The sequence below is a fragment of the Podarcis filfolensis genome (assembly GCF_964270895.1).
Source record: "Podarcis filfolensis genome assembly, chromosome: 2".
In the NCBI taxonomy this organism is placed as follows: domain Eukaryota; kingdom Metazoa; phylum Chordata; class Lepidosauria; order Squamata; family Lacertidae; genus Podarcis; species Podarcis filfolensis.
In genome coordinates, this window is record NC_139605.1 from 85,122,040 (window position 1) to 85,146,779 (window position 24,740).

The following is a 24,740-nucleotide window of genomic DNA, read 5'->3' on the forward strand; positions in this document are numbered from 1 at the left end:
TGCACATAGACGCTATCAAGCAATGTTAAAACAGCAGTGTGGGTATAAATAGCAGAAAAATATGATGCAGTCCCACTTTACATCTCTGTTGCATACAGTGCTTTGTTATGAAGCAGGTAAGTCAGGCTTTTGTTACCCTGACTCATACCAGAAATGTTTGCCAGCACACACTCAAAACTCTCATCAGCCATGCCGTCTCGAAAGTATACCTGGGATTCACAGGATTACAAGAAGCAGCATGAATGTTGCTCCACATTGACATGCTTCATATTTATAAATAAGCATGACTAAATGAAACAATTTGTGAAAAGGAAAATAACTTGTTACTTTCTCCAGCTTGTTTCTACAGCTATTTTTTTCACCCTTGCCAGGACATTTAATTCAAAATATAATGCATGCACACCACACAAATGCTTGCAAAGGTTTCCCTCCTCCCTTGGTTATGCTTATTATCTGAGACACTCTCCTAACAACGGCACCCACTAATTTATAACATTCTTCCCAAGATCCTTTATCAAGTTTCAGCCACAGGTCAAATAATTTATGCTTTAGAAAGATGATCTCTGCATTTAAAATTTATTGTACTTGTGGAGGTTGGGTCTCTAAGTGCTCATCATTTTCGCAGCTCATGAAATAATACCATCACTGGTCAAACCATTCGTCTTCAGTATTGAGGATTTCTTGATGCTCACCGATTTAGCGGAGTTACAATTATGAATCATCGGACTAGCCATAACTTATGATCCTCACAGTAACCACTAATGAAGGTTGCCAAGCAGTTAAAATATCAAAGCAGCATATATCAGAACATTTTTGAGCACGGAGATAGACTTCCAGTGTTGCACTTCTCCTATATTTATTATATACTGTAAATTACATCATTGGCTGCCTCCTACACTGACAGCCTTGCACTCCAGAGCTTAAACACCAGGTTTTAATAACCACCACTTGGCAATCTTTTGATCATCAGAGGAAGATGAAAGGAAGCGCTGCCTGCTGCAGGCCGTCTGCTCAGTCAAAACAAAAGGAAACTTCAGAGAAAGACAGACAGAGATGCATCAGGTGTTAATCTCAAATGAACTATACAGAAGTCAAGCGTATTGGCTCTCCATTCTCTATTAATTTCAAAAAATTCCAGGCAGCTACAAGTTGTCTCACCATGCCATACACAGGAGAAAAAGCACTTCCTCCGTGTGTGTGTGTGTGTGTGTGTGTGTGACAGCACATTGCTCAGAATCTCACAGAAGAGTTTCTCTAAATTAAATGAATCCAGTATTCAGATGTTTGTGGTTGTTCAAACCTTGTCTTAAAGCCTTTTTTCCCCCTTCCAAAGGAAGTAAAGGCAGTGAAGAACACGCTCCTTCTACGTTCTGTTGAAGACAGAAGGCAGTGAGCTGACCTGCTCCCTCCTAATTAATACAATGTGGTTAGCTGTGTGGACTGTGCATTCCAACACTCCAGCCGGTATGGACTGATAAGGCTTGTGACCAACAGGAAGCCCCATCAGTTTTCACTGGTTTCTTGCTTTGCTGGCACCCCTCCCGCAGGAAACCAAAACCACACCATGCGCCCACATAACTCAGATCGCTTTCTCTCTGGTCTGGCAGATGGCCAGAGGCAAAACCAAGAACAAGCACCACTAACTGAATAGCCTCCCTTTGTCTTTCTAAGCTTCAACTAGATGAAGTTCAGGAAGACTCAACATGTCAAAATATTAAAATCCTGGTATTCATTCCTAACCTGGTCATCTGCAGTTGAGAATAAACTGAACAGATAAACAGAACAGATCCATTTCATGATTAATGGACTTCAGTCCAATGACTTCAATGGGCCTGCTCCAAGTCTGCACTTGTATCTTGCCCAGTGTAAACATAGGAAAAATCTTACATAGCATTTTCACATGTATCCAGGCATAAGAATCGCTGTCCTTCAACTGAAGCTAACCTAACAGACGGCAAAAAACAAAATTAAACTATAGAATGAAACAAATGTCAAGAGCTCAACACCACAGTAGCCAAGAACACCACCGCCACACTTTCCTGTAGGAAAGAGATGCATGGAGCTTACCAGTTTGACTAAGGAAGTGCTCCAGAGCAGGGAATTGGAACGAGCGCCACTTTGGCCCTGTATGGTGTCTCAGCAAACCATCTCCAGCTGTCCTGCCAAAGTTGGAACTAAGATGGCTGCACAACCTCCAGGATGAACCCTGCACACCTCTGCAGCATCACGATTAGAGTATAAATGGGGCCCATCATGCTCACTAGAGGGAAATGGCACAGTTGTCATGGTGATCAAAATGTGGAAGCCTACATCTAGGGTTACATCTAGATCAAAACCAACACTCTGTGATAAATGAAATGGAATCTGAGGTATTGTTTCAAAACTGGAAAATATCCATTTCTGCCTAATAAATATGTTTCTGTGTTTTGCACTAATTGTAGTTTCCAAATGGTCCTCAACAGGGCTTTTTTAAAAAAAAATAGAAAATGAGGTTCCAGAGCTCTCCTTTTTTTTAGGGGGAGCACCCACCCAAAGTTGTTGAGCTTTCTTTAGGGGGAGCACCCGCTTCACCCAAAGCCGCAGGGGAAATTTTAAAGTCGGGGAAGATAGGATATGAAATTAGGATATGAAATGATACATGTTTTTTGTTTTGTTTTTGTTTTTGTATGTTTATGTTTGTTGTATTGTGTTTATATGGAAAAATAAAAATATTTAAAAAAAAAAAATTTAAAACTTTTGCCACCAACCTACACCGCCATTGCATCACTGAAATTGCCCTGCCACCCACCACCCCTGTTGCGCAGCCCTGAGCGCTGTGCAGGGGGGTGGGACCACCACACTACAGAGCTGCCGGAACACAACGAAGAGGTGCTAGAACTCAGATCCAGTGGGATCCAGTGGGTTCCAGTGGGGACCAGCTGAAAACCAACTGGTCCTCAAAGGGAAGCCCAGGTACAATGCATTTTAGTGCTGCCAGTGCATGGAGAGCTAGGCTAGGCCAGGCTAGGCTAGGCACAACCACCCATCTTCTGGCTTTTCTTTATTAATTTTAAGAAATGTTTATAAGAACAAAATTTAGCAAGCATTTTATATCAAATGCCAGAAGTACAGCTATTGCAGATGTGCAATACAAGTATCTGAGGCAAACATTCCCCTTCCTGCCCCCCACAAATCAGAAGGGGTTAGTATATCATCACTTTTGATTTGTTCTCTTTCCCTGTGTGTTGTTTTCTTTAATTTCCACTGTAAGTTTTAGAAGTTCAATACAAGATATGCAATTCCATCTGCTTCTTTCTCAAGGTACTATCACTCAAACCTAACCATAGCAGTTTATCTTTCAGCTACTAAATTCAAACCATTTTAAACATCCTGCTTTCATCTTTACAATCTTCTCCCACTTTGAACCATTCCACGGTCTCAGAAGAATGCACTTGACTTCTAAGAGGAACATGCAATCTTTCAATATTTCAATGTTGTACGTTTTGTTGTAAACAACACTACACGTTTTATCTGCATGGCAGTGCCATAAATCAATCTCTGAACTCCAAAAAAAGATATTCTTTCTACATAAAGATCTGACACTACAAAAGCTTGATTTTCAGTTTTCATAAGGAGATCAGAAAACAGGTTTACAACCCTAAAAGGGGTATTGAACTAAAGTAAAAGCAGGTTAGGTAAAGCGACTGAGACTGAGGAAAACATAATTTGCCTCCAGGATCACATCACAGGGTGGGATTTCCATTCCCCCCCCCTACTTGTTTAATAAAACAGAAATGGGCAATTAATCATTGGGATTTCTTTCCTATTCTACCCCCCACCCCCACCCCCTGGACTTGAGGGTGGTGCATTATATTACACATATACAAATCTTGTAGCTCAACAAGCCTTTTGTTCAAGACTTTGGTGGAGCTCAGCTTGTTAGAGTGTGGTGCCGATAATGCCAAGGTTGCAGGTTCGATCCCTGTATGGGACAACTGCATATTCCTGCATGGCAGGGGGCTGGACTAGATGATGCTCAGTGTCTCTTCCAACTCTACAATTCTACGATTCTATGACTTTGTATTTGTCACTTGTTCAGTGATGTTGCCTCCACCTGCCTTGTTGCAAGAAGGACCTCCTGCAACTATACTGCATCACCATAGTTGCAAATTCTGATATTATGTCATGTGTAGTTTGGCTCTTTTGTGATGCCGACATCACACGAAAGTAATCTGTCACTCAGCCTCAGTAACAACCAGTGACCTACTCCACAGGTATACTTTGAGGGAAAGCACAAAAACTATAAAGGCTCACATACACTAAGTAGAATAGAAGCATTGCCACCCGACCCCACCCCACTCACCATTCCCCCCTCTACCTCTTTCCCCCTTTCCTTCCTAATGTAACACTAACGTCTCACAACAAATGAAATTGATCTGTAGAAAACGCAACTGGAAAAAGAGACATTGCACATACTTTTGTAAACTAAGAAATGTGTTCTTTTAAAAACTATACAGTGGTACCTCAGGTTAAGAACTTAATTCATTCTGGAGGTCCGTTCTTAACCTGAAACTGTTCTTAACCTGAAGCACCACTTTAGCTAATGGGGCCTCCTGCTGTCACCGCGCTGCTGTTGCGCGATTTCTGTTCTCATCCTGAAGCAAAGCTCTTAACCCAAGGTACTATTTCTGGGTTAGTGGAGTCTGTAACCTGAAGCGTCTATAACCCGAGGTACCACTGTACAGTGGAACCTCGTGTTACGTACTGTCCTTGCAAATGCTTCGGGTTACGAGCTCCGCTAAACCGGAAGTAGATGTCCCGGTTGTGAACTTTGCCCCGAGATGCAAGCAGAAGTTGTGTGCTGGCAGCGCAGCAGCAGCGGGAGGCGCCATTAGTGAAAGCGCACCTCGGGTTATGAACGGTTTTGACTTAAGAACAGACCTCCGGAATGAATTAAGTTTGTAACCGAAGGTACCACTGTAAAGGCTCTGTGAACTCTGCCCTATACACATGATTAGTAGTATTACTACTACTAAAAGCCATTTCCATTCCTCTGTAACATCTGAATCAGGAGAGGCCAAGCAAACCCTGGACTAGTGCCTGGATTCAGTGGTTGAATGACAGCCAATGAACCAACCTCTAAAGATGGACTTGCTGTGGGTAGGTAGTTCCCGAGTCCAGAAAATTAATCCACTCCTTGCTTTGGATGGGGTCATGCTCTCACTGAAAGAGCAGGCTCATAATCTGGGAGCACTTCTGGATCTATATCTGTCACTAGAGGCCTTGGTGGCTGGAAGTACATTTTACCAGCTTGGGTTGGTAAGACAGCTCCAGCCATTTGTGTATCGGAATAGCCTGACCACTGTTGGCTATGCGCTCATAACTCCAGATGGGATTACTGTAATGTGCTTATGTGGGGCTGCCCTTGGAGCTGCAACTAGTGTAAAAGGTGGCAGCTTGATCACTCAGTAGGGTGTAATATCACAATCAGATTACACCACTGCTGAAAGAATTGCACTGGCTGCTAATTAGCTACCAGGCTAGGTTCAAGGTGCTGTACTGGACTAAAAAGCCTTATGCAGCATGAGAACAGGGTACCAAAAAGATAATCTCATCCCCTACATACCCAGCTGACCACTATATTCTGCAGGAGGCCATCCAGCTGATACAAACCTATCCAAAGGTCCGTTCCACACGATCTCAGAATTGCACCTTTAGCATGGCAGCACCTACCCTTTGAAACTCCCTCCCATTATATGGCAGAAGAAGCACCTTATTCATATAACAATAAACCATAGTTTCAAGAATGTACACCTGAATTTACTCAGTTCCCCCCAAGCCAACACTGAGTCTATTTTGTTTATTTTTACTACTGCTGCCAAAATAGGTGAAGTCTTTGGGAGCCAGAAAAACTGCTTGCACCCTGACTGCCGCTTTTATACCATCAAAAGTAGCACCACTTTGACAAGGCTTTAATGCTGTCTTAACTCGTGTTCCCAAATAAACATGTTATGCTTGATGTTCATATTTTGATCTACCATCACACAGGAATTGCAAAAATGAGTAACTTTGTATATTCATAGCACTGAGCTGTGAAGATAAGATAATGATGAAGCACCAACCTGGTTGATGGAATTAGCAGCGCAGGACGATAGGCCTGTTCCAAGGGAGGCAAGTAGGAAACACGTTAGGTCAAATGGTACAGGTGCCATTGCAAATCCAGCTGAGGCAGTACTCACAACCAGGGCTGTAATGCAAACACACACTTTAGTACCAACATGTTAATAAAATATATCACAGTTTTGCAGCTGGAACCACTGCATATAAATTACAATATTATAAAGACAACTTCATCACAGACAACTTCCAGCTCTGAATCATCCTTACTCTCTTTGATAATACTGCCTTGAAAACAGTGTCCTCCCCCCGCCTCATGATTAAAACAAGGGAAATAGAAGAAGCTGCTCCTGCTCTCAGAAATATGAGGGTGTGTTCCCATGTTGGCACATAGTAGTATGCTCTCTGCATGTGGCCTTTAGCAACTTGCCTAGGGTGAGTATCAATTTCCACCAAGCAACTAGGAATATTCCCATAACCAGGAAGCTAAAGTCACATGTGCAACCACTATCACACTACTCAGCTCTCTCTTCCACCCTCCTAGCCTTATGACAGTTTAAAAAACAGCATAATAAAAAAAAATAAGGCTGAAATTAAATAAAGGAAAGATGGAGGTGGAGAGGTAAGTCAATGGTGGTGCCAGAAAAAAATCACAAACGACATATTTTGCTGCCTTCCTATTTGAGTTTTGTCAGAAACACTGGGTTTCCATTAGTAAAGGTAAATGCCTTCCTTTAAATTCTGACAAGAAATTTTAATTAAATTTATCAGAGCGAATACTCAAAATCTACTTATTTTAACAAAACACCAGTTCATTTATAGGAGGAGGGAGGGGGAGCTGTCTGTATGACATTATCATTACAATGACCCTCAAAGAAGTTCTAACATACTGTAGCCAGTGTTCTAATTAAAGTCTCCATTGATTTCTCCAGATTAATTTCAGGCAGTCATTTCATTGCAACTTATCAGGATCTCATTAAAAGCAGCTGCACTACATTCTCATTTATCCAACTGGAAAAGATATTTCTGTAAGCTTGCCCAGTATCCCACACTCATAAAACAAAGTTTATGCTGTCAAGTGCATCATCAGGGCCTTGGCTAAAGTGCACGCCTCAAATTCAGACCTAGAGACCTTCATCTATGCCTTTCTAACTTTTAGAGCTGCCTACTATAAAGTTCTCGAAGCTACCAGCATGAGTTTGACCAAACTGCGGGAGACAGTGGAAGACAGAAGTGCCTGGCGTGCTCTGGTCCATGGGGTCACGAAGAGTCGGACACGACTAAACGACTAAACAACAACAACAACTATAAAGTAGAGTGGGTAGGGAGGTAAAACTCTGGGTGATTTGAAATAGATCAGCAAAGATTTCAAACTTCTAACATTGTTGTTTGATGGCAACAAAATGACTCTTCCCACCAAACCCTACATTTTACTGCTCAAATGAAAATTGGAGTTAGGGCAGAAGTTAATTTTGTATGAAGAACTGTGATCTCAGTTCAGTTATTGTATTCAAAACAAAATCATTGGTTCAGAATTCTTTAATTCTTTCTCAGTCCTCCCTTAAGTGCATTAGCTTCATTGCTGAACCCAGGTAGAGGTCCTGGTTTTGGCCCATGACATCTTAAAACAGCTTGAGAACTCGGTACCTAATGGAATGCATCCTTCCATATGTACCTATCCATACCCTAAGGATAGGGTGGGGTAGCTAGAGACATGGCTGGATTGCCTGTGCAATCAGGTTCCCCTTGAGGAAATTGATCCCTACAGCAAGAAGGACTGAAGTCACCACCCATCAGCTAATGGGTGGCAACTTCAGGAGTGCTTGGGGAACTTGGTCACACAGCCAATACCTGCAAAAAGCAGCTACATCTAGATGTAAAAGTGGCTACACCTTTCCCATTGACTCCAAAATTTAAAGGAAAAGAGTCTGCAGATTGCACATTGACAGCTAAAGTTAAATGTGAATTTTTTTTTAACAAACATACCCGCATTCTACTAGTTTGTCATATACTGTACACTAAAAAAAAATCCATATATGCCCATCTCAAGGTTGCTTATGAATTTCCAATAGCGGCAATAAAATAAAAACCCTAACTCTTAGAACATTTAAAATATGGAAAATTAAATTTTAATCCCAGCCTTTTTCATTTGAACTTTTAAAATGAAATCCCTACGCTTCAGAACTTCTATGCTAAAACTAAGCTGGAGAAAAAGGTGTGTTTCTTATTTAATTTGTGGGGGAGGAATTTGATCATATTACTGCAGGTTTTAATATTTCCCCAAGGAAAGCTACCATTCTCCTAAAGCGTTTGGCATGAATGTTTTTCTCCTTACATTCTCACACTTTGTTCACTGAAACACTAAATATAAGAGTAATGCTAGTGGTAGGAGACTCACCAATTTGTTTACTTAGTAAGCCTAGATTTGTTTGGAGTAGTTATATATGTTTCATTAGAGGTTACAGCATGAACATTAAAAAGAGGCTAAGTACTTAAAGCATTCTTGCATTTAACAGTAATTTGAAACAAATGTTCATAACACTTCTTGCAGAAACTAAGCAGGAGCCCTAAAAATAAAGCAGATTGTGACGCTATGTTATATCAGGGAACTTTTGGAGGAAGAGAAGCTGAAGTGCAAACTCTTTTATTTTGCTTCCTCTGTGCATCAAGAAAAGCAATTCTTTATGAAACTACAATATAGTACCTATCAAGAATCTGTAAAATCTATGGAATACCTTTGGTGGAATGTGCACCACTGCAAAGTCTAGGAGTACTATATTGTATTCTTGGTAGGAGAACAACAACTAAAATTAGAGCCGCCTAGAAAACCAAACGTTTTGTAACCAGTATTAGGGAACGAAATAAGATAATGAGTTTTTTATTAAAACGTCTAGGAGATTTAAATGTTTAAGAACTAATTTCTGCTCTCAGTAACTCAATTAAATAAAGAAGCATTCTATCAATGAAGCAAAATATAAGACAATGCTTATTCTCTATTCAGACTTTACAGTACTTGGTATAAATAACCCAAATTCCTAAAAAGTGAACACACAATATTCCCAAGCTTCAAAACAATTACTTCTTTTGAATGTTCACTTGTCCTTAGGCACCAGGGGAAAACCTTCCTCTTCAATCAGGCCATTGGGTATTAAAACAATATATGGCCTTTTAATGGTGTTGGGGGGGGAGTGTATTTATTTCTGTTTTTGTTATGTTTTGCATTTTGTTTTTGTGTGTTGTAAACTGCCCTGTGATCTTTGGATGAAGGGCGGTATTTAATTTAAATAAATCAATGAATTAAAATTGTAATAGCCTACTTGACCCATGTGAGGCACAGTATTAGCATCTACAATCATCATCCACTATGTGTAGCAAGTATATTTAGTTCTAAAATTCAACCCACACAACCGCTGCAAATATGGGTTCTCATTTATGCTTATTTTCGGTTGTGCCAAGCTTCCCTGCCTGATTTGAGGTGATTACTTCCCTTCATCCTCTTACATACTCTTTAGCAAAGGCCCTCCCAACCTTCCAAAGAGGTTTTGCAAGGGGAAACAAGTAAGAGAAAGATTGGTTGTGTGAGTTGCAATCTACTTGTGTGACCACTGGATACAGTGCTTTGATTTTGTATTAACAGATAGATTGCTCACACAATTACTTGGCCTGAGACGGTTTCAGCTTAAGGTACTGAAACTTTAGGTGTGTTTAATCAAGGTTAAACTGCACAAAGAAAGATATGACTTATGCTGGCAGCACAAGCAATGGATACAAACTAAGTTCCCTTGTGCCTGCACAGCCGAAGGTTACACCAACATCAGGTATATTACCATGCTGTAGTACCCTGGTTATACCTATCCAGAACAGATGCAAGGGCAAAAAAATGGGCACCATCAAAGGTCAGGCAGGGAAGTTTTAATTTCTTTTTGCTCTTAATTTCTTTTTAACATTTTATAATTTTATTGTTTGGATTTTTGTTTTTATACTGTAAACCACTGTGATATATCTTGATGATGCAGTGGTTTATAACTAAATAACAGGATTTAGAGTCACATGCTCACCCAAATCTTATTCACTCAGAAACAAAACATAATGAACCAGCAAGAAAGGTGTTTTAAATTAATGCACTCTTAAAAAGCTCTGCAGAGAACCAAAAAGAATTCCCCCTTTCTCCCACGCCATTTTCGGAGCCACGATGGAATATAACTGCCCATTACTGCACACCAGCAGCAGTATATAAATCCACTCATGCTAGAAAGCACATAGCATAGAACTCTCTCTCTCCACATCACTTTGTTTAAGGGAACAGTGGAGAAGGGGGACTTAGCCGTCTGTTGCTTGCACAAAGATGGAAGGGCATATTAAACTTGGGTTTTCAAATTTCTTCTCTAAACCCTTGAACACACTCTGCTTGATAATTCCAGGTACAAGCACATAAATAGAAATCTCTGCTCCACTCCAAATCAGGATGTAAAAAAGGCAGCTCAAACAGGTAATAAAGGAAGAACTCCTCATATCAGAGTACAACTACTTTATAGTACATGTCTCCATCTTCCTCAATTGAGTCACCCTCAATTGAACTCACCTTTCAAAGCCTGGCTACATGGCACATCCCAAACATGCATATTTTAGAGTAATGCCATTGAACTTTGCAGCCCTTACTTTTACAACAAGAATAGGAGAAGCATGCACATATATATATTGCAATAACATATATATATATATATATATATATATATATATATATATATATATTGCAATAACCTACATCTCTGAAAGAATAACAATATTACCTGTAAGTTTGATTTTGGACAAACGAGCCAAAATGCCTGGTAAATCATCCAGCTCTAGTTTCATCTCTTTCCATTGTTTTTCTTCCTTGGATGCAGGTCCTACTACAGTTCCTGTGCCTCCGGTGATTACTGTGGACTTCAGTGCTTCAGATTCATTAATAACTCGTTTCTCAGATAAAGGCGGCAAAAGAGGTAAAACCGATCTGACCTCATGGATAACCGTTTTTCCCTGACCTGAATGCTGGCCTTCAAGGAAAGGAGGTGCAGTTGATTCTGACTTCAACTTTGCTCGCTGGCTGAGGGCTTTGCTATGCTGCGTTACATACTGAAAAAAACCAATATAAATTTGTAAAATAAAATAAACTACTTTTTATTATAGATTCTGTGGGCCTATGAAGCTATGTAAGTATCTACAAATTTAATTCAGATTCTCAAAAGTTTTAGATTATGCGGTTTCTATCACATTGCTTGGACACATAGGTCACATTATCCTAAATACACAGAAAGGTGAAAACCTCTCTTGAGCTAATGTGGCCTAGAGAGTAGTTTTAATTAGAGCTGTAAACTGTTTATGCTGTTTCAACAAGGAAAGTTCTTTGTTGCTGATATGCAACTAAAGCAAACTCAAGAGTAGACACAATGAAATCAGGGGATTTAAGTGAACTGGTTTTAATCAGTCTATTCTGTGTATGACTAACACCAGATATTTATAGAAAAAGCTTCACCTCACATCACTGCTCTAATCACATTACTTATTTATTTTCCCCTCAAGAAGTTTCATGGAATAGTCTTTGTTTTCCCTTTGTAAGTAATGAATACTATTATGCGAGAAATCTATACAGTACAATGAATGCAGTTTTGATTTTCACTCCCTTTTGTAGCACTACACAGTATTACACCAACTTACCATTCGCTTGATGAAATTTAACTGTTGAAATGTAACTCCTCTTTCTTTGGTGACCCTAAAGAAACAAGCAAACTTGCATGGCATTTGCTGCATGGCTTTTTTCTTGAAGGTGCTGGAAAAAGTCCTACAAGTAAGGGGGGAAAGTCTGAATTTACTTACAATAGAGATTAGATTGGAAACTATTACAAATTCTCAGTTTCATCAGCAGGAAAAGATGCAAATGAAAACAAAGCATAAAACAAAAAATCCTTGCAAAATCCAAGGGGAAGTCATTCAGTGTTTCCTTTCAAACAACCGATCAAGCTAATCTTTTCCACTCCTGCTACTGCCATTGGCTATAAAACTGTTTATAACTAGACAAGCATCAACAAAATGGAATATTTACTTAAAAGTAGGTATTGCCCATTAAAATAGCACCAGAGTTGAACATTCACATCAGGAGAACATTTCTGGTTTTTGCACCAGCTGCAATGTGTGTGTTTATTACAGATCTTAAAAACTACAGCTATGATATAAGACAACCATAAAACTTCATTTTTAATTGTCACAGTAAAAAGTCTCATGACAATAAAGGCAAACACTAAAGCAATGTTTATGAGCCTGGTGTACGTGCTTCAGTTCGTCAAGTCGACACATCACAATTCCATTGAATGCTCACTAAAAAGTAGCTTCTATGTCTGGAACAAACAATTTCATTTATTTAACATGCTTTTTTGTATGCTTGCACAAGTTACTCAGATAAAGTATGCCTATTAACACACATTATTTTAACTAGGAAAAGTGCATATTCTCTCAAAGGAACACAAATCTTGAGTTGAAAAGAAAGTAACATAAATCCACGGTGAAGGGGGGGGACCTTTAGTCATATACACATTTAAAGGAGAGAACAAGGAGAATGTAAAGAAAACTTAAATACTTCTACATAGTAAAACATTTTCTCTCTCTCCATCACAAAACCCCTGAACCTGCTGAACCTGTTTCCATTTTTATGCTGTTGTTTAAACTTTTATTGTAGGGGACGGTTTTGTTTTGATTTGTTTTTAATTGTTGCAAGTCACGCCAAGCAACTGAAATACCGAAAGGGCAAGGGATACATTGTCTAGATAATATATAAAAGAATCAACATATTTTAAAGAAACACGTGAGGCCAAAGGGGAAAAGTCACTAAGGAAGGTGTGCAACATCCTAGCCAAATTGCCCCTTTCTTGATATTTTAAACCAGTGAACCAGGGAATTCACTTAGAGAACTGAAGCTCATTTCTCCCCATCACAACATTAACTACAGTCCTGAAAAAGAGACACTAGTAAGTCTAAGTGCCTGAAGCTTTCTTCATTGCCATATTTCTGCGTAGAACTCTGCCAACATTTTCATTTACCTCCATGTAACACCCCTTCTTAAGGAAAATAGGAAACTGTCTTATACCAGGGTCAAACCATACGAGAGCTTTACCCCTCTTCCTTTCAAACAGCTACAATTCCCAGTGTGGTTTAACCAACTATGCCAGGAACTGAATTTAGGGTATTCTGTAATGCAAAGGAAGTTCTCCACCAGTGAACAGCATCCACTGCCAATGTCTTACCTACTTTCAGATCCACACAAATCTTTCCTTCAAATCCTCCTTGACCTTACCCTGTTAATCTTGCATTTTCATATCCCAAGAGATCTCTGACACTGACCTTTAAACCTGTTGTTCCATCACCACAGACCATCCAAAGGATCTCAGCTCCCTCAAAACTATCCACCCTTTGTGTCTTATTGCCCCCTTGTACCCTAAACTGTCTTCCAGAACTTTAAGGGATGGTGTGACTGCCAACCCCCTCAAAAATCCTTCTTGAGGCCTTAGACACAGCCCTTTAGTCTTCACCTCCCACTAAACATAAGCCTTAAAACATACAACTGAAATGAATGCACCTTCTTTCCCTGTGTATCCTTGCCACCATCTTTTCTTTTTGTTCAACTAAGATAGTACAGTATAGGAAAATAATTGAATAAGAGTGGGTAAGCAGAGAAAGATTTTTCTCACCCTGCCTATAATAACCAAAACCCCAGCAAGTTATGATTTTTAGCAAGTTGCACTTTTTATTGAAGGCAACCCTGTATTGGGAAGTTTTTAATGTTTAACGTTTCATTATGTTTTTATACGTGTTAGAAGTCACCCAGAGTGGATGGGGCAAGTCAGCCAGATGGGTGGGGTGTTGTTGTTGTTGTCAGCAAACACAGCAGAAGAGAATGGGGGGCTGCTTTCTCCCCCAATGTTAGCTATTTATTTATTTATTTATTTATTTATTTATTTATTTATTTGGCACCACCTGTGTACACAGAAGTTACCACAGGCTTGTAATCTAAAACTGACACCATGAAACAGAAGCTGTAGCCAACAACACCGGCTTCAGCTCAGTAATCAAGCATACATGCCTTGGGTCCCGTAAAGCAAACCCTTTCCATTTAGGAAAAGCAATCATATCTATAGCATTGTTGGGAGAAGACTGCTTTGGACTAGTCGCTCGTTCTTCCGGCTCGGCTTCTTTTACCATCACTCCGCCTCTGTTTAGCGGGCAGTGCCTCTGCTTTGCACGTAGAAGGTCCCAGGTTCAGATGCCCAGGTAGGGATAAGGGAAGGCCTTGCCTGAAATCCTGGAGAGCCACTGACAGGCACCTCACATAACATTTAGTAAGCGGTGCCACGGTCTGACACGGGGCAAGGCAGGTTCTTATGACCTAGAATCGCCCTTCCGAACACACGGGAGCAGAAGCAGCCGTGCAAAGAGGAGAGGCGACAGGCAGAGAAGCCCGGAGGAGAGAGCCATTCCTTCCTCTGGCACCTTCCGAAAAGGCGTTGCCCCTTCTCGCCTTATTTTGGCACCTAAGAGTCCCTGTCCTCCCCTCCCTTCTTCTCCCGCCCCGGCGGAAGGGGCAAGAGCTCCCCGAGGTTTTTCCTCCCCACTTCCCTTTGGTACCTGCGGGAGCCCGAGGCGGTGCGCGGCGTAGGAAGGGCAGAGAGCGGGACTCGGTGCCCGCCCTGCCCTTCGTTCCCCTCAGCACGGTTCCGTGGGCGCCGCCATCTTGCCCGGCATGATGCCACCCGGCCGCCCTCCGGATTCCGCTTCACTTCCGCGGAGCTAAGGCGGGACTTCCGGGAGGTGGGCGAGTTCGGGGCGCGCGGCTGGAGAAAGTCGCGTTTTACGCTAGGCGCGCGCGTCGGGGGGAAAGAACGGGCGGAGGTCGCGCGCTGCACCTGGCAGGTGCTTTGCTCGAAGCGCAGGCGCTGCGGTGGTGCAGAGCGGGTCCCTCTTCGTACCCGGTGTCTCCAAATATGCTTCAGCCTCGGGGAGGGTAGCAGTGGCTCCTGGCTAGCGGGAAAAAGCGAAGCTGCGCCGGTTGAACTTCTGCCCCTGATGTTAAGGACATCGTGGGAGAAAAGCGGGCCGACCACGCTGCTGTGTTTTGCGTTGGCGGTCTTGTCAGCAACGTCTACAAATAATATAGGATGGCAGCGCACATTATTTTCTATCCTGCAAAGTACCTAAAATCAAGAGATAGGGTGCTTCCAGGCAGATGTTTGATGGTAGGGTTGGTGCTGCTCAACCAGCAATTCCACAGAAAAACTGACATGCTGAAACGTCCTGGGTCAATTCTGTTTCACAGAAACAGATCGTTGTTATTGATGGTTGTTTATTCTTTTGTTTACATACCACTTACATGCCAGAATGAGCTAGTTTGAGCCAAGCTCTAGGCAGGAATGGATTTGACGCTGGGAGTTAGGTACCACAGCCAGTGAGCATGCGAATAGAGGCATCCATGCAAGTCAAAAGTAGGAAAATCCCACCCTCTTTACTCTCTGGATCACAAAAGGCGATATTTCGCCTCCTGATGACAAAAACCAAGAAGGGCGGTTAGTGGAATGTTGTACGTATCAGCTTGTTTAATCCATCTAAGTGTGCATTTAGAGTGGACTACAATCCTGCCCAGGCCAACACAGTGCTGCTTCCTTCAAGACTACTGCTACCTTCTTGCTGGGATAAAAACTGTTCATGGCTGGAGCAACTGAGAATTCAGAATAGGCAGATCACTCAAGAGAAAGGGTTAAGCTGCTTCCTTCAAGACTACTGCTACCTTCTTGCTGGGATAAAAACTGTTCATGGCTGGAGCAACTGAGAATTCAGAATAGGCAGATCACTCAAGAGAAAGGGTTAAGCACCATTGCTCAAGACTACAACCTCCCACAGCTGCAGACAAGGCAACAGTTACACACAGCTGTCAGTCACATGTAGCTTGACCCTTAGTGCCTTCTTTTATCCCACAACTGCGATTTTTGTTGGACACTAGCATGTTTATACTGTGTTGGTGGTTGTGGTGTGAAATGTTGCAGTGAAATTCCCTGAAGAAACTCAGGCTGAGAAATATTCAGAAGCTTCTTTCTTTTGGACAGCCAAGTAACCGAGTTTTGGTTTCAGAATTATAGACAGGCTGAAGGCTTTGGCATTTACCTTCCCTGGAGAGTTTTGAACTGGATTGGGGACTTTTCTGACTTTATAGTAGAATGTTGGAAGCAAAAGAAAAAGCTGGGAACCTTAAATAACCTTTCCCCACTGGAGTCTGTAGTTTATTTGGACATTCCTCACATTCATCAACAATTAAGTGCTGAAACGATTCCTTGTTGAGAGGCGGTTGGCTTTTTTTTCCTTTTTCCAAAGAACAGTTCCAATAGAGATAATGAAAAATACACTTTTCTATAACTGTAATAAATGCATTTTACCTACAAAGCTAAAAGCAGACCCTCGCTGATTTGTGCTATCTCATCAGGATCTCATTAAACTGCCTCTTTTTACTGTCTTTCCAAGATAGTAATGAAGGGAGGGAGTCCGATAAACGAAAGACCACAATATGTAGCCAATGGGTAGCATTTAGTTTGGTGAGTCACAAGGCATATAGCTCTGACGAAAGCTGTGCTATAAATGCCAAAGTGAGAGGAGCAAAAGCCTAGCACCAATCATAGGCGAAGACTGATGTATGAGTAGGAGACACTTAACGCTTCCCTTCTCCCTGGACTGTTATTCCACTCAAAATTGTTGCTGAAGATTAAGGGCGGGGGCATGAAAGAGGTTCAGCACTCCCTTCTGTCTGCCAATCCTCCACTATGATTGGTGCCATAGAGTCCTCCTCTTGGCTGCTGAAGAAGGGCTTCTAGGAGGTCACACTCCTTTCTTCCCAGCATCTTGACTGGCTGGCCAGTTGGCTGAAAGAAGCCATGACTGCTCCAGTTTGGATCAGGACGAAGGAGATCTTAATCCTTCTTCCCCATGCTGCGGCAGCCCCAGTGCAAGCCACGCACCCACAAAGTTGCTATTTGCTGTAGAGGGATATGGGGAGGGTAATATAGGTGCAATACAAACTCACTAGGTCCGTATGTTTTCGCTTTCATGGCTAATAGCAACTGTTTGCTGACATTGACTATTGACATCAGTGCTCTGAAAGAAGGTGGTAGGGTTAAATCCTGCAGGCACCATGGTTCTGATCCAAACTGGGGGTGGAGGATGCTATGGCTGCTTTTAGTGTTTTTTTTTGTTTTTTGTTTTTTTAAGGCATTGGAAATGCAATCACTTGTCTTTGATGTCACAACAACCATTAGCCTCTGGACCCAGGTTGCCTATTGAGCCAATAGCTAGAATATTGCTTGCATGTTTCCCCTTATTCATTCTGTATCTGTACTGAAATGGCTAGGGCATCCTTCTCTAAGCTTTTGCCTTGTAGCTGTTTCGTACTGCAGCTCCATGAGCCTCAGCCAGCACAGTCTTATGACAGTGGAGATAGAACAGAGCCATCACGGCCGGTATCCTTCTTTTAAAGCCACCCTAGTTGGTGGCCAACACTTCATTGTTGGGTACAAATTCCATAGGTTAGCTATATGCTGTGTGAAGAAGCACTTTCTTTTGTCTCTTCTGAATCTTCCAACATTGAACTTCATTCTGTAATACGTTTTCGGTTTCCTGTTTGGCTCTGTACTAACATTCTACTAGAGTTCAAGACCAGACATCATTTAAACAATATTTCTAGGAAGTCTAAATTTTACCCAGTGAATTGCTGTGATGCATAGATTTTTTATTCTTCATGTTTCACTGGCTGCTATATAAACAAGACATACTAGTGTCTGCTACTTCAGGATGATGCAATATTTAACAAATTGAGCCCTATTAATGTTAATTATACCTATGTATTAAAAACATTACGCAGTCCTTTTTCCTATTAGTTCAAATCATAAATATGACAGTGGTGGCTTAATTAGGTTTCTGCAGTCTAATACAACTGCAAATATAGTATCAATGCAATATCAAGTGGATGTGGGTTTTGATTCACAAAGAATGCAAAAGTTTAATGTTACCGTATTTTGTATTGTACAATTCTCTATTGTATTCTGCATTGCCATTGTACGTTGCACTTGATGGCCACCAGTATTTAAATATTTTAAATTAATTCCAAAAAAACATTCAAATGTAATGACTTAATATGATAAAAGACAAATCTGGGGGCTGTATATGGTTCGCGAGATAAAACACCACCAAGAGTCTTTACTAGATAGATTTGTTGTCAGAAAATGATGCTAAGTCCTACTATAAAAATACATGTGTGCTTCATATAATTTGTCACTGATGTTAGCACCCCACTGAGACTTGGCATACTTTCCAGTGCAGGGTTTAAAAAAACCTAAGTGCAAAAGAAATAGCGGAGTGGGGTGGGGGTACCTGCTGTTTCATTTCCTAAGTGATGTGTAAAAGGTTATCAAAGTAACTGCCAGGAAATTTAGTTCAATGGTGGGATGTAGTACTGGAGACATTGCATAGCTGTAGTTCTCTTCTTCTGGTCTGGTCTGGTCTGCTAAGTATGTATTGTTATGGGTTAGTGGGGGAACATGGATCCCCCAGATCTCTGGGTACCAGATTTTCCCATCTAGATTCTTGGGTGCTGGGGTTTAATCAGAGCTGACAGGCTAAGCTTGCTTTTTCTGCCTGTCATTTTCTGCCATTAAGAAGGGCAGAGGGAGATGATGTCATCTACAAGGCAAAAGACCCTACAGGTAACCCTATGGGAGTAGGGGGGGGGGGGTTGCCAGGGCAACTTGGGCCTTATGTCACATAGAAAAAAAGTTGTTCTTTTACACCAGTGGGTCTCAAAGGGTGTGGTACACCACACTGGCATGGCAGGAGAGGATGGCAAGTGTGGCGGGACAATTCAAGGACAATCAAACATTTAAACATTTCAGTGTAGCATGGTATAGTAGAGTATCAAATTTTTATTTATATGTTTTTACAGAATATGGATAGGTATCTTTTCAAAACCAAGCACTGCTAGGACTCCCCCCCCCCCCAATGTATTCCTTATTAATAAAAAAATTACTGTGGCGCAAGCAAATTTTTATTCTGAAGGTATGGCCTAGAGAAAAAAATGATGAGAACTACTGTTTTACTCAGAGGCTTTTTGGCAAGGTGTCCTGGGAACAAAAAGGAGTTCCATGTGGCGCTGTCTGGAGGAGGTTGTGTGGCAAGTCCCCCCCCCCCTTGGGAAATAAAGACACAGGACACGGTATTTAAGGTTAATGGGCGGAAAAGGCCACAACTTTATTGATTGCAAGAATTGAGCGGTATTGGCCTAGGCATTGGTCCTATCAACTAACCAGCTTCAGCCCGATTGCATGAAGGCCGGTAAGGGTTAACCACCAGTGGGGGCAGTCCTGCTGATGTACATCAACTAGGAGCTCCCCCAGGGTCACCGCTCGGGGGCGTGCCTTAGGCCCACACCTCCATAGGCTTCAGACAGGGCAATGCCCCCCAGAATCCTTTACCGGACTACCCTTTGCTTTGGGGGAAGGTGATGGCGCTTCCTTCCCCCCTTCATTTGCATAACAACGGCGAAGAGAGGGCGGTCCTCGGGCGCGCCGGCCCTAAATAGCCCAGGCCACACCTTCCTGGCCAGCCAATTAGCTGGACAGGGCGATGACGCGCCCGAGGAGTCCCTCATTCTCGTGGGGGCTGTGAGTCAGCCCCCGTGTGGGGGGGGAGGGCGTGGGCCCACAACCCCACCTCCTCTCCAGTTCGGAAGTGGCTTTGCACCAAGAGGCTGGGGGCCATGACTGGCTGTTGCTTTGGGCCCTAGCTTGCTGAAGTTATGAGAGACACAGTTGGGGCGTCATGTTCTGCACCCCCTCCACTGAAGGCTCTAGGTGTCAATATGAGTAAAACAAACCATATTTCTTAAAGACACTCATCTCTGCTGTGCCTTGAGTGACTGGATGAGTGCCTGAAACCCCCTGCATGAGTGCCTGGAACCCCCTGGAATCTTGCTACCGCTCAGCAGAGGTTGTGGGTGGCATGAGTGAGTGTGTTTGTGTGTGTGTGTGATCCAAAGTAGAATGTTTAAATGTAAAATAAAGGCTCATGGCACCACCGAATACTATTGATATTAAGAAGATTTATTGCTTTGGATGAGGGTAACTTCCCCCACCCCCAAAACTGCTTTGATGCAAGCGACTCCAAATATGTCTGCTTACGGTTTCAAAAAGACCTATAAATCCCTCCATCTTGATTTTCAAACAGCCCGTCTATCCATTTTCACCAGCGTGCACTCTATCTGAATCTATTAATACATCCATAACTGCGTCTTATCCATCCATTCCTCTCTGCATATGTTTCATCTGTTTACCCATGGGCACTCTATATCTATCCAGCCCTGTCCAAATGCACTCCATTCATGTCCTAATACAGTTCATCCACTGACCTCTGTCTGCATCGACTCTGTCTCTCCTTGCTTTTTATCCAACTTCATCGACATATTTTATCCATCCATATTTTAGGATGAATTGAACTCGCTGTTTGAGTGGCTGCTAGCACATGATAAGCTTATCGTATCCCAGTATGCCTCCTATTACCATCATTCATGTGATGAGAAGGCTCAGTCTGTGATAGCTGACCTGCAATGGAGATTTTAAGCAACCAAGGTATTGCTTGATAATTATCACTGGAGAAATATGACCTAAGCATCTCTATTTATCTTATTACATCTATACTTGCATTCAGCCCAGTTGCTCTATCATTCTGTGACACAGGCCTCAAGTCTTACTGAATTTCCTGCTGTTTATAATGCATCTCTTTCAGTGCAGCAGAATATCTTAAGTTTTTTTCCAGTGGATCATTTCATTGACAAAATATTTTCCCAAAGCTTTATATTTATTTTGTATTATTTATATCCCTCCTTTCTCCAAGTACAGGACCCAAGGTGGCTCACAACATGAATTAAAACAGATACAACTAAAAATGCCTCAATCAATATAATTTTCTTAAGAAATAAATAAATAAGTTAACCTGTGAACACAGCACTGAATTTGAACACTTAATATTGTAAAACGTTAGCAGAAACATCAAATTCAAACAATTTTTGTCACTAGAAAAATTGTATTTACAACTGTGCTCTCTCACAATGCGAACGCTCTGTCCCTGATGTTGATGTTCCAGCCAGAGAAACTGCATTTAAGTGTATGAGTGACTGACTTACAAGGGTAATCTCACTCCAGAGCATTGTAATTAGGCATAGTAAAGCTATTATATCACTGATCCAGAGGTTCCATAAATAATCCTTTTTATAGTTCTGAGAACACCCAAGGTCAGATTAGGGAGAGCTTTAATGTTTGCTTTACCTATTTTGCTGCATGGGCATGATTTCATATTGGTGGAATTGAGTTGCACATGTTTTCGTTAAATAAATAAATCCTAGAATGCTGGCGGGACTATCTATATGCTGACAAGTAAGTGACATTATTTCTATCAGCCTGTCTATCATGGCCTACTTTACCTTCTAAAGTCATTTTTTTGTTTAATATATTAAAGTTTATACTTTGCTACTCCTCCCACACAAGACAGCCAGAGTGCAGCAAAAAGTTGCCTTAGATAACGTCTGAGAAAATCCAGAACCTCTCCAGCTTTGCGTTGACCGTGAGCGGAGTAGGTTCCTCCTGTCTAATTTTGGGTTCAGAATGACTTAATGTTTCATCTTTGTTATGAAGTTGTGATAGTAATAGGAAAACTACTAAAAGCCCCAGAAAATAATTGAACAAGCCTGTGCAGTAGGTTGTTAGGAAAAGGTCTGCAACAAGACAAGGAATGACACCAAGCCAGGGGAGAACCTGAGAACATCACTTGCACCTTCTCCCTTACACCTTTCTTATTCCACAGAAACCATAATGGGAGGGAATGGAATTAATTAATGTTGTGTCTGGAAGTAGAGACATCTATTGTGGTTCAGGAACGCATATAATAAAGAATATTTGTTGCCAAACATGGCAATTTTATTAATGGGAAATGGCCAAAGAACTCTCACTCATTTGCTCCCAAATGCTTCTCCTGAAACCTCTTAGTCTATTCTAGAGTAAGCTTTATTGGGGATTTTAGCTTAAAAATAGATCCTGGAGTGCAGCCTCTCCTCCATTTGAAGCCCTTTGGATTTACAGTGGTACCTCGGTTTAAGAACAGTCAGGTTTAAGAACGATTCGGTTTATAAACTCTGCAAAACTGGAAATAGTGTCCCGGTTTGAGAACTTTACTTCAGTCTAAGAATGGAATCCGAATGGTGGAAGGGCACCAGCGGCAGGAGGTCTCATTAGGGAAAGCGTGCCTCAGTTTAAGAACGGTTTTGGTTTAAGAACGGACTTCCGGAATGGATTAAGTTCATAAACCAAGGTACCACTGTATTGCTAAGACTGGTATTCATGAGTAAGGTGTTCCTTTTGTAGGTTCTGGAAGTATTTTTAGGCCATCCATTACACACCACAGCAAGACAGGATGTTGTGTCACCAATAGCCCTATGAAATAAATACAGTGGTACCTCGTTGAGCGTCCGGGATCCATTCCGGAGCCCTGGACGCTTGACGAAAGAGACGCTTGATAGAGCATCACTCTGCGCGTGCACGTGGAGCAGTTTTCACGCATGCGCGAAGCAGCAAACCTGGAAGTCACCCGTTCCAGTACTTCCGGGTTTGCCGCGGACGTCCACCGAAATGGACGATTGAAGGGGCGAACGTTTGCGGAGGTATGACAGTAGTGAGGCAGTGCAATTCAGGAGTTAGGATGAGGAAAAACCTAGGTCTGCATCCTTCCTCAATCGTGAAGCTCTCAGGTGACCTTGGATCAGTCACAATCTCTCAGCTTAACCTACCTCACAAGGTTTTTGTGGGGATAAAGTGCTACTTTGAGCTCTTTAGAAGAAGGGTGAGATTTAAAAAGTAATAAATATTACAGATTAATCTATTTTGTTCAGGTTGCAGTTTGCTGTAAGCTCTGAGTTGAAGGGTGCTCACCGTATTATAGATGAGGTATATGTGCAGAAAATTATACATGCAAAGCAAGCCATCAGTGTCATATTCTAAAGAAAAAGGCAAAATCCTTAACATAAGAGTTGTCACTGAAATTTAGCTAAAGTATAGCTCAATGCAAGTTTGGTACTTACTTCTCAGGTGAACCATCTGAGAAATATTAAGGAAAGCCAAAAGTTTACCACTGAAATGACCTAAATTTCTCACGGTCATCTTGCACATCCCAAAGTTGTCTCGTCCGAAGACAAATCTGGAGCCTTTTCTTCAGGTGAAACATTACCATGATCTTGAGTGAAACCGAAAAAAGTTCCACTAAGTGTTGCAACAGCCATATTTCACTATGAATAGCAAATTTCTCAAGAGTGGTTCCTCTTTTTTTTTTTTAAGATATTTTTATTAAACAATTTTTTATATAACAGAAACAAGACGTACATAAACAAACATTCAACAATAATAAAACAAAAAAACACGTACCACTTCATAACCCAATTTCTAAACCTTTCTTCCTCGACCTCCTCTTACTTCCCGTTTCTGTATTCCAAATTCTTACAGTTTTTCAGCGAAATCTTACCTTATTTTATTATAAATTTATGCTAATCACCCTTATTCTCTTTGTCATAATCATTACTAATAGTAACCATTTATTTTAGTCCAACATCATTCTAACTGTCTCCAATTTTATAATATTTCTTTAAATAGTCCTTAAACTTTTTCCATTCTTCTTCCGCCGCTTCTCTTCCCTGGTCTCGGATTCTGCTCGTCATCTCTGCCAGGCTCATATAGTCCATCACCTTCATCTGCCATTCTTCCAGTGTGGGTAGATCCTGTGTCTTCCAGTACTTTGCGATGAGTATTCTAGCTGCTGTTGTAGCATACATAAAGAAGGTTGTATCTGTCTTTAGCACCCCCTGGCCGACAATACCCAAGAGAAAGGCCTCTGGTTTCTTGGGGAAAGTATATTTAAATACCTTTTTCAGTTCATTATAAATCATTTCCCAGAATGCCTTAATCTTCGGGCATGTCCACCAGAGGTGAAAGAATGTGCCTTCCTTTTCCTTACATTTCCAACATTTATTATCAGGCAAATGGTAGATCTTTGCAAGTTTGACTGGGGTTATGTACCACCTATAAATCATTTTCATTATGTTTTCTCTTAAGGCGTTACACGCCGTAAACTTCAACCCAGTGGTCCACAACTTTTCCCAGTCAACAAACATGATGTTATGACCAATGTCCTGAGCCCATGTAATCATAGTTGATTTAACCGTTTCATCTTGTGTGTTCCATTTCAGCAGCAGATTATACATTTTTGACAAGTTCTTAGTGCTGGATTCTAACAGTTCAGTCTCTAGTTTTGACTTTTCCACCTGGAAACCTATTTTTCTGTCTAATTTAAACACTTCATTTATTTGATGGTAATGTAACCAATCTCTCACCTTCTCTTTTAGTTTTTCGAAACTCTGCAATCTCAGTTTATCCCCTTCCTTTTCCAAGATTTCCCAATATCTTGGCCATTTCGACTCCATATTTAGCTTTTTAACTGCCTTAGCTTCCATTGGTGATAACCATCTTGGAGTCTTATTTTCCAAC

The 24,740-nt window shown here is 41.4% G+C and overlaps 1 protein-coding gene across 1 annotated transcript in view; it reads right to left on the minus strand.

The window, feature by feature from the left end:
• COX10 (cytochrome c oxidase assembly factor heme A:farnesyltransferase COX10) overlaps positions 1-14,871 on the minus strand; it is a 91,540-nt gene extending 76,669 nt beyond the window's left edge. Inside the window, exons 1-4 of the mRNA XM_083597801.1 lie at positions 14,752-14,871; positions 11,794-11,917; positions 10,887-11,211; positions 6,102-6,226 (exon numbers count right to left, since the gene is read on the minus strand). Of these exons, the coding sequence (XP_083453927.1) occupies positions 6,102-6,226; positions 10,887-11,211; positions 11,794-11,886 (543 nt within the window). The 5' untranslated portion in view covers positions 11,887-11,917; positions 14,752-14,871. The remainder of the gene's footprint in view (positions 1-6,101; positions 6,227-10,886; positions 11,212-11,793; positions 11,918-14,751) is intronic.
• Positions 14,872-24,740: the final 9,869 nt, after the last annotated feature.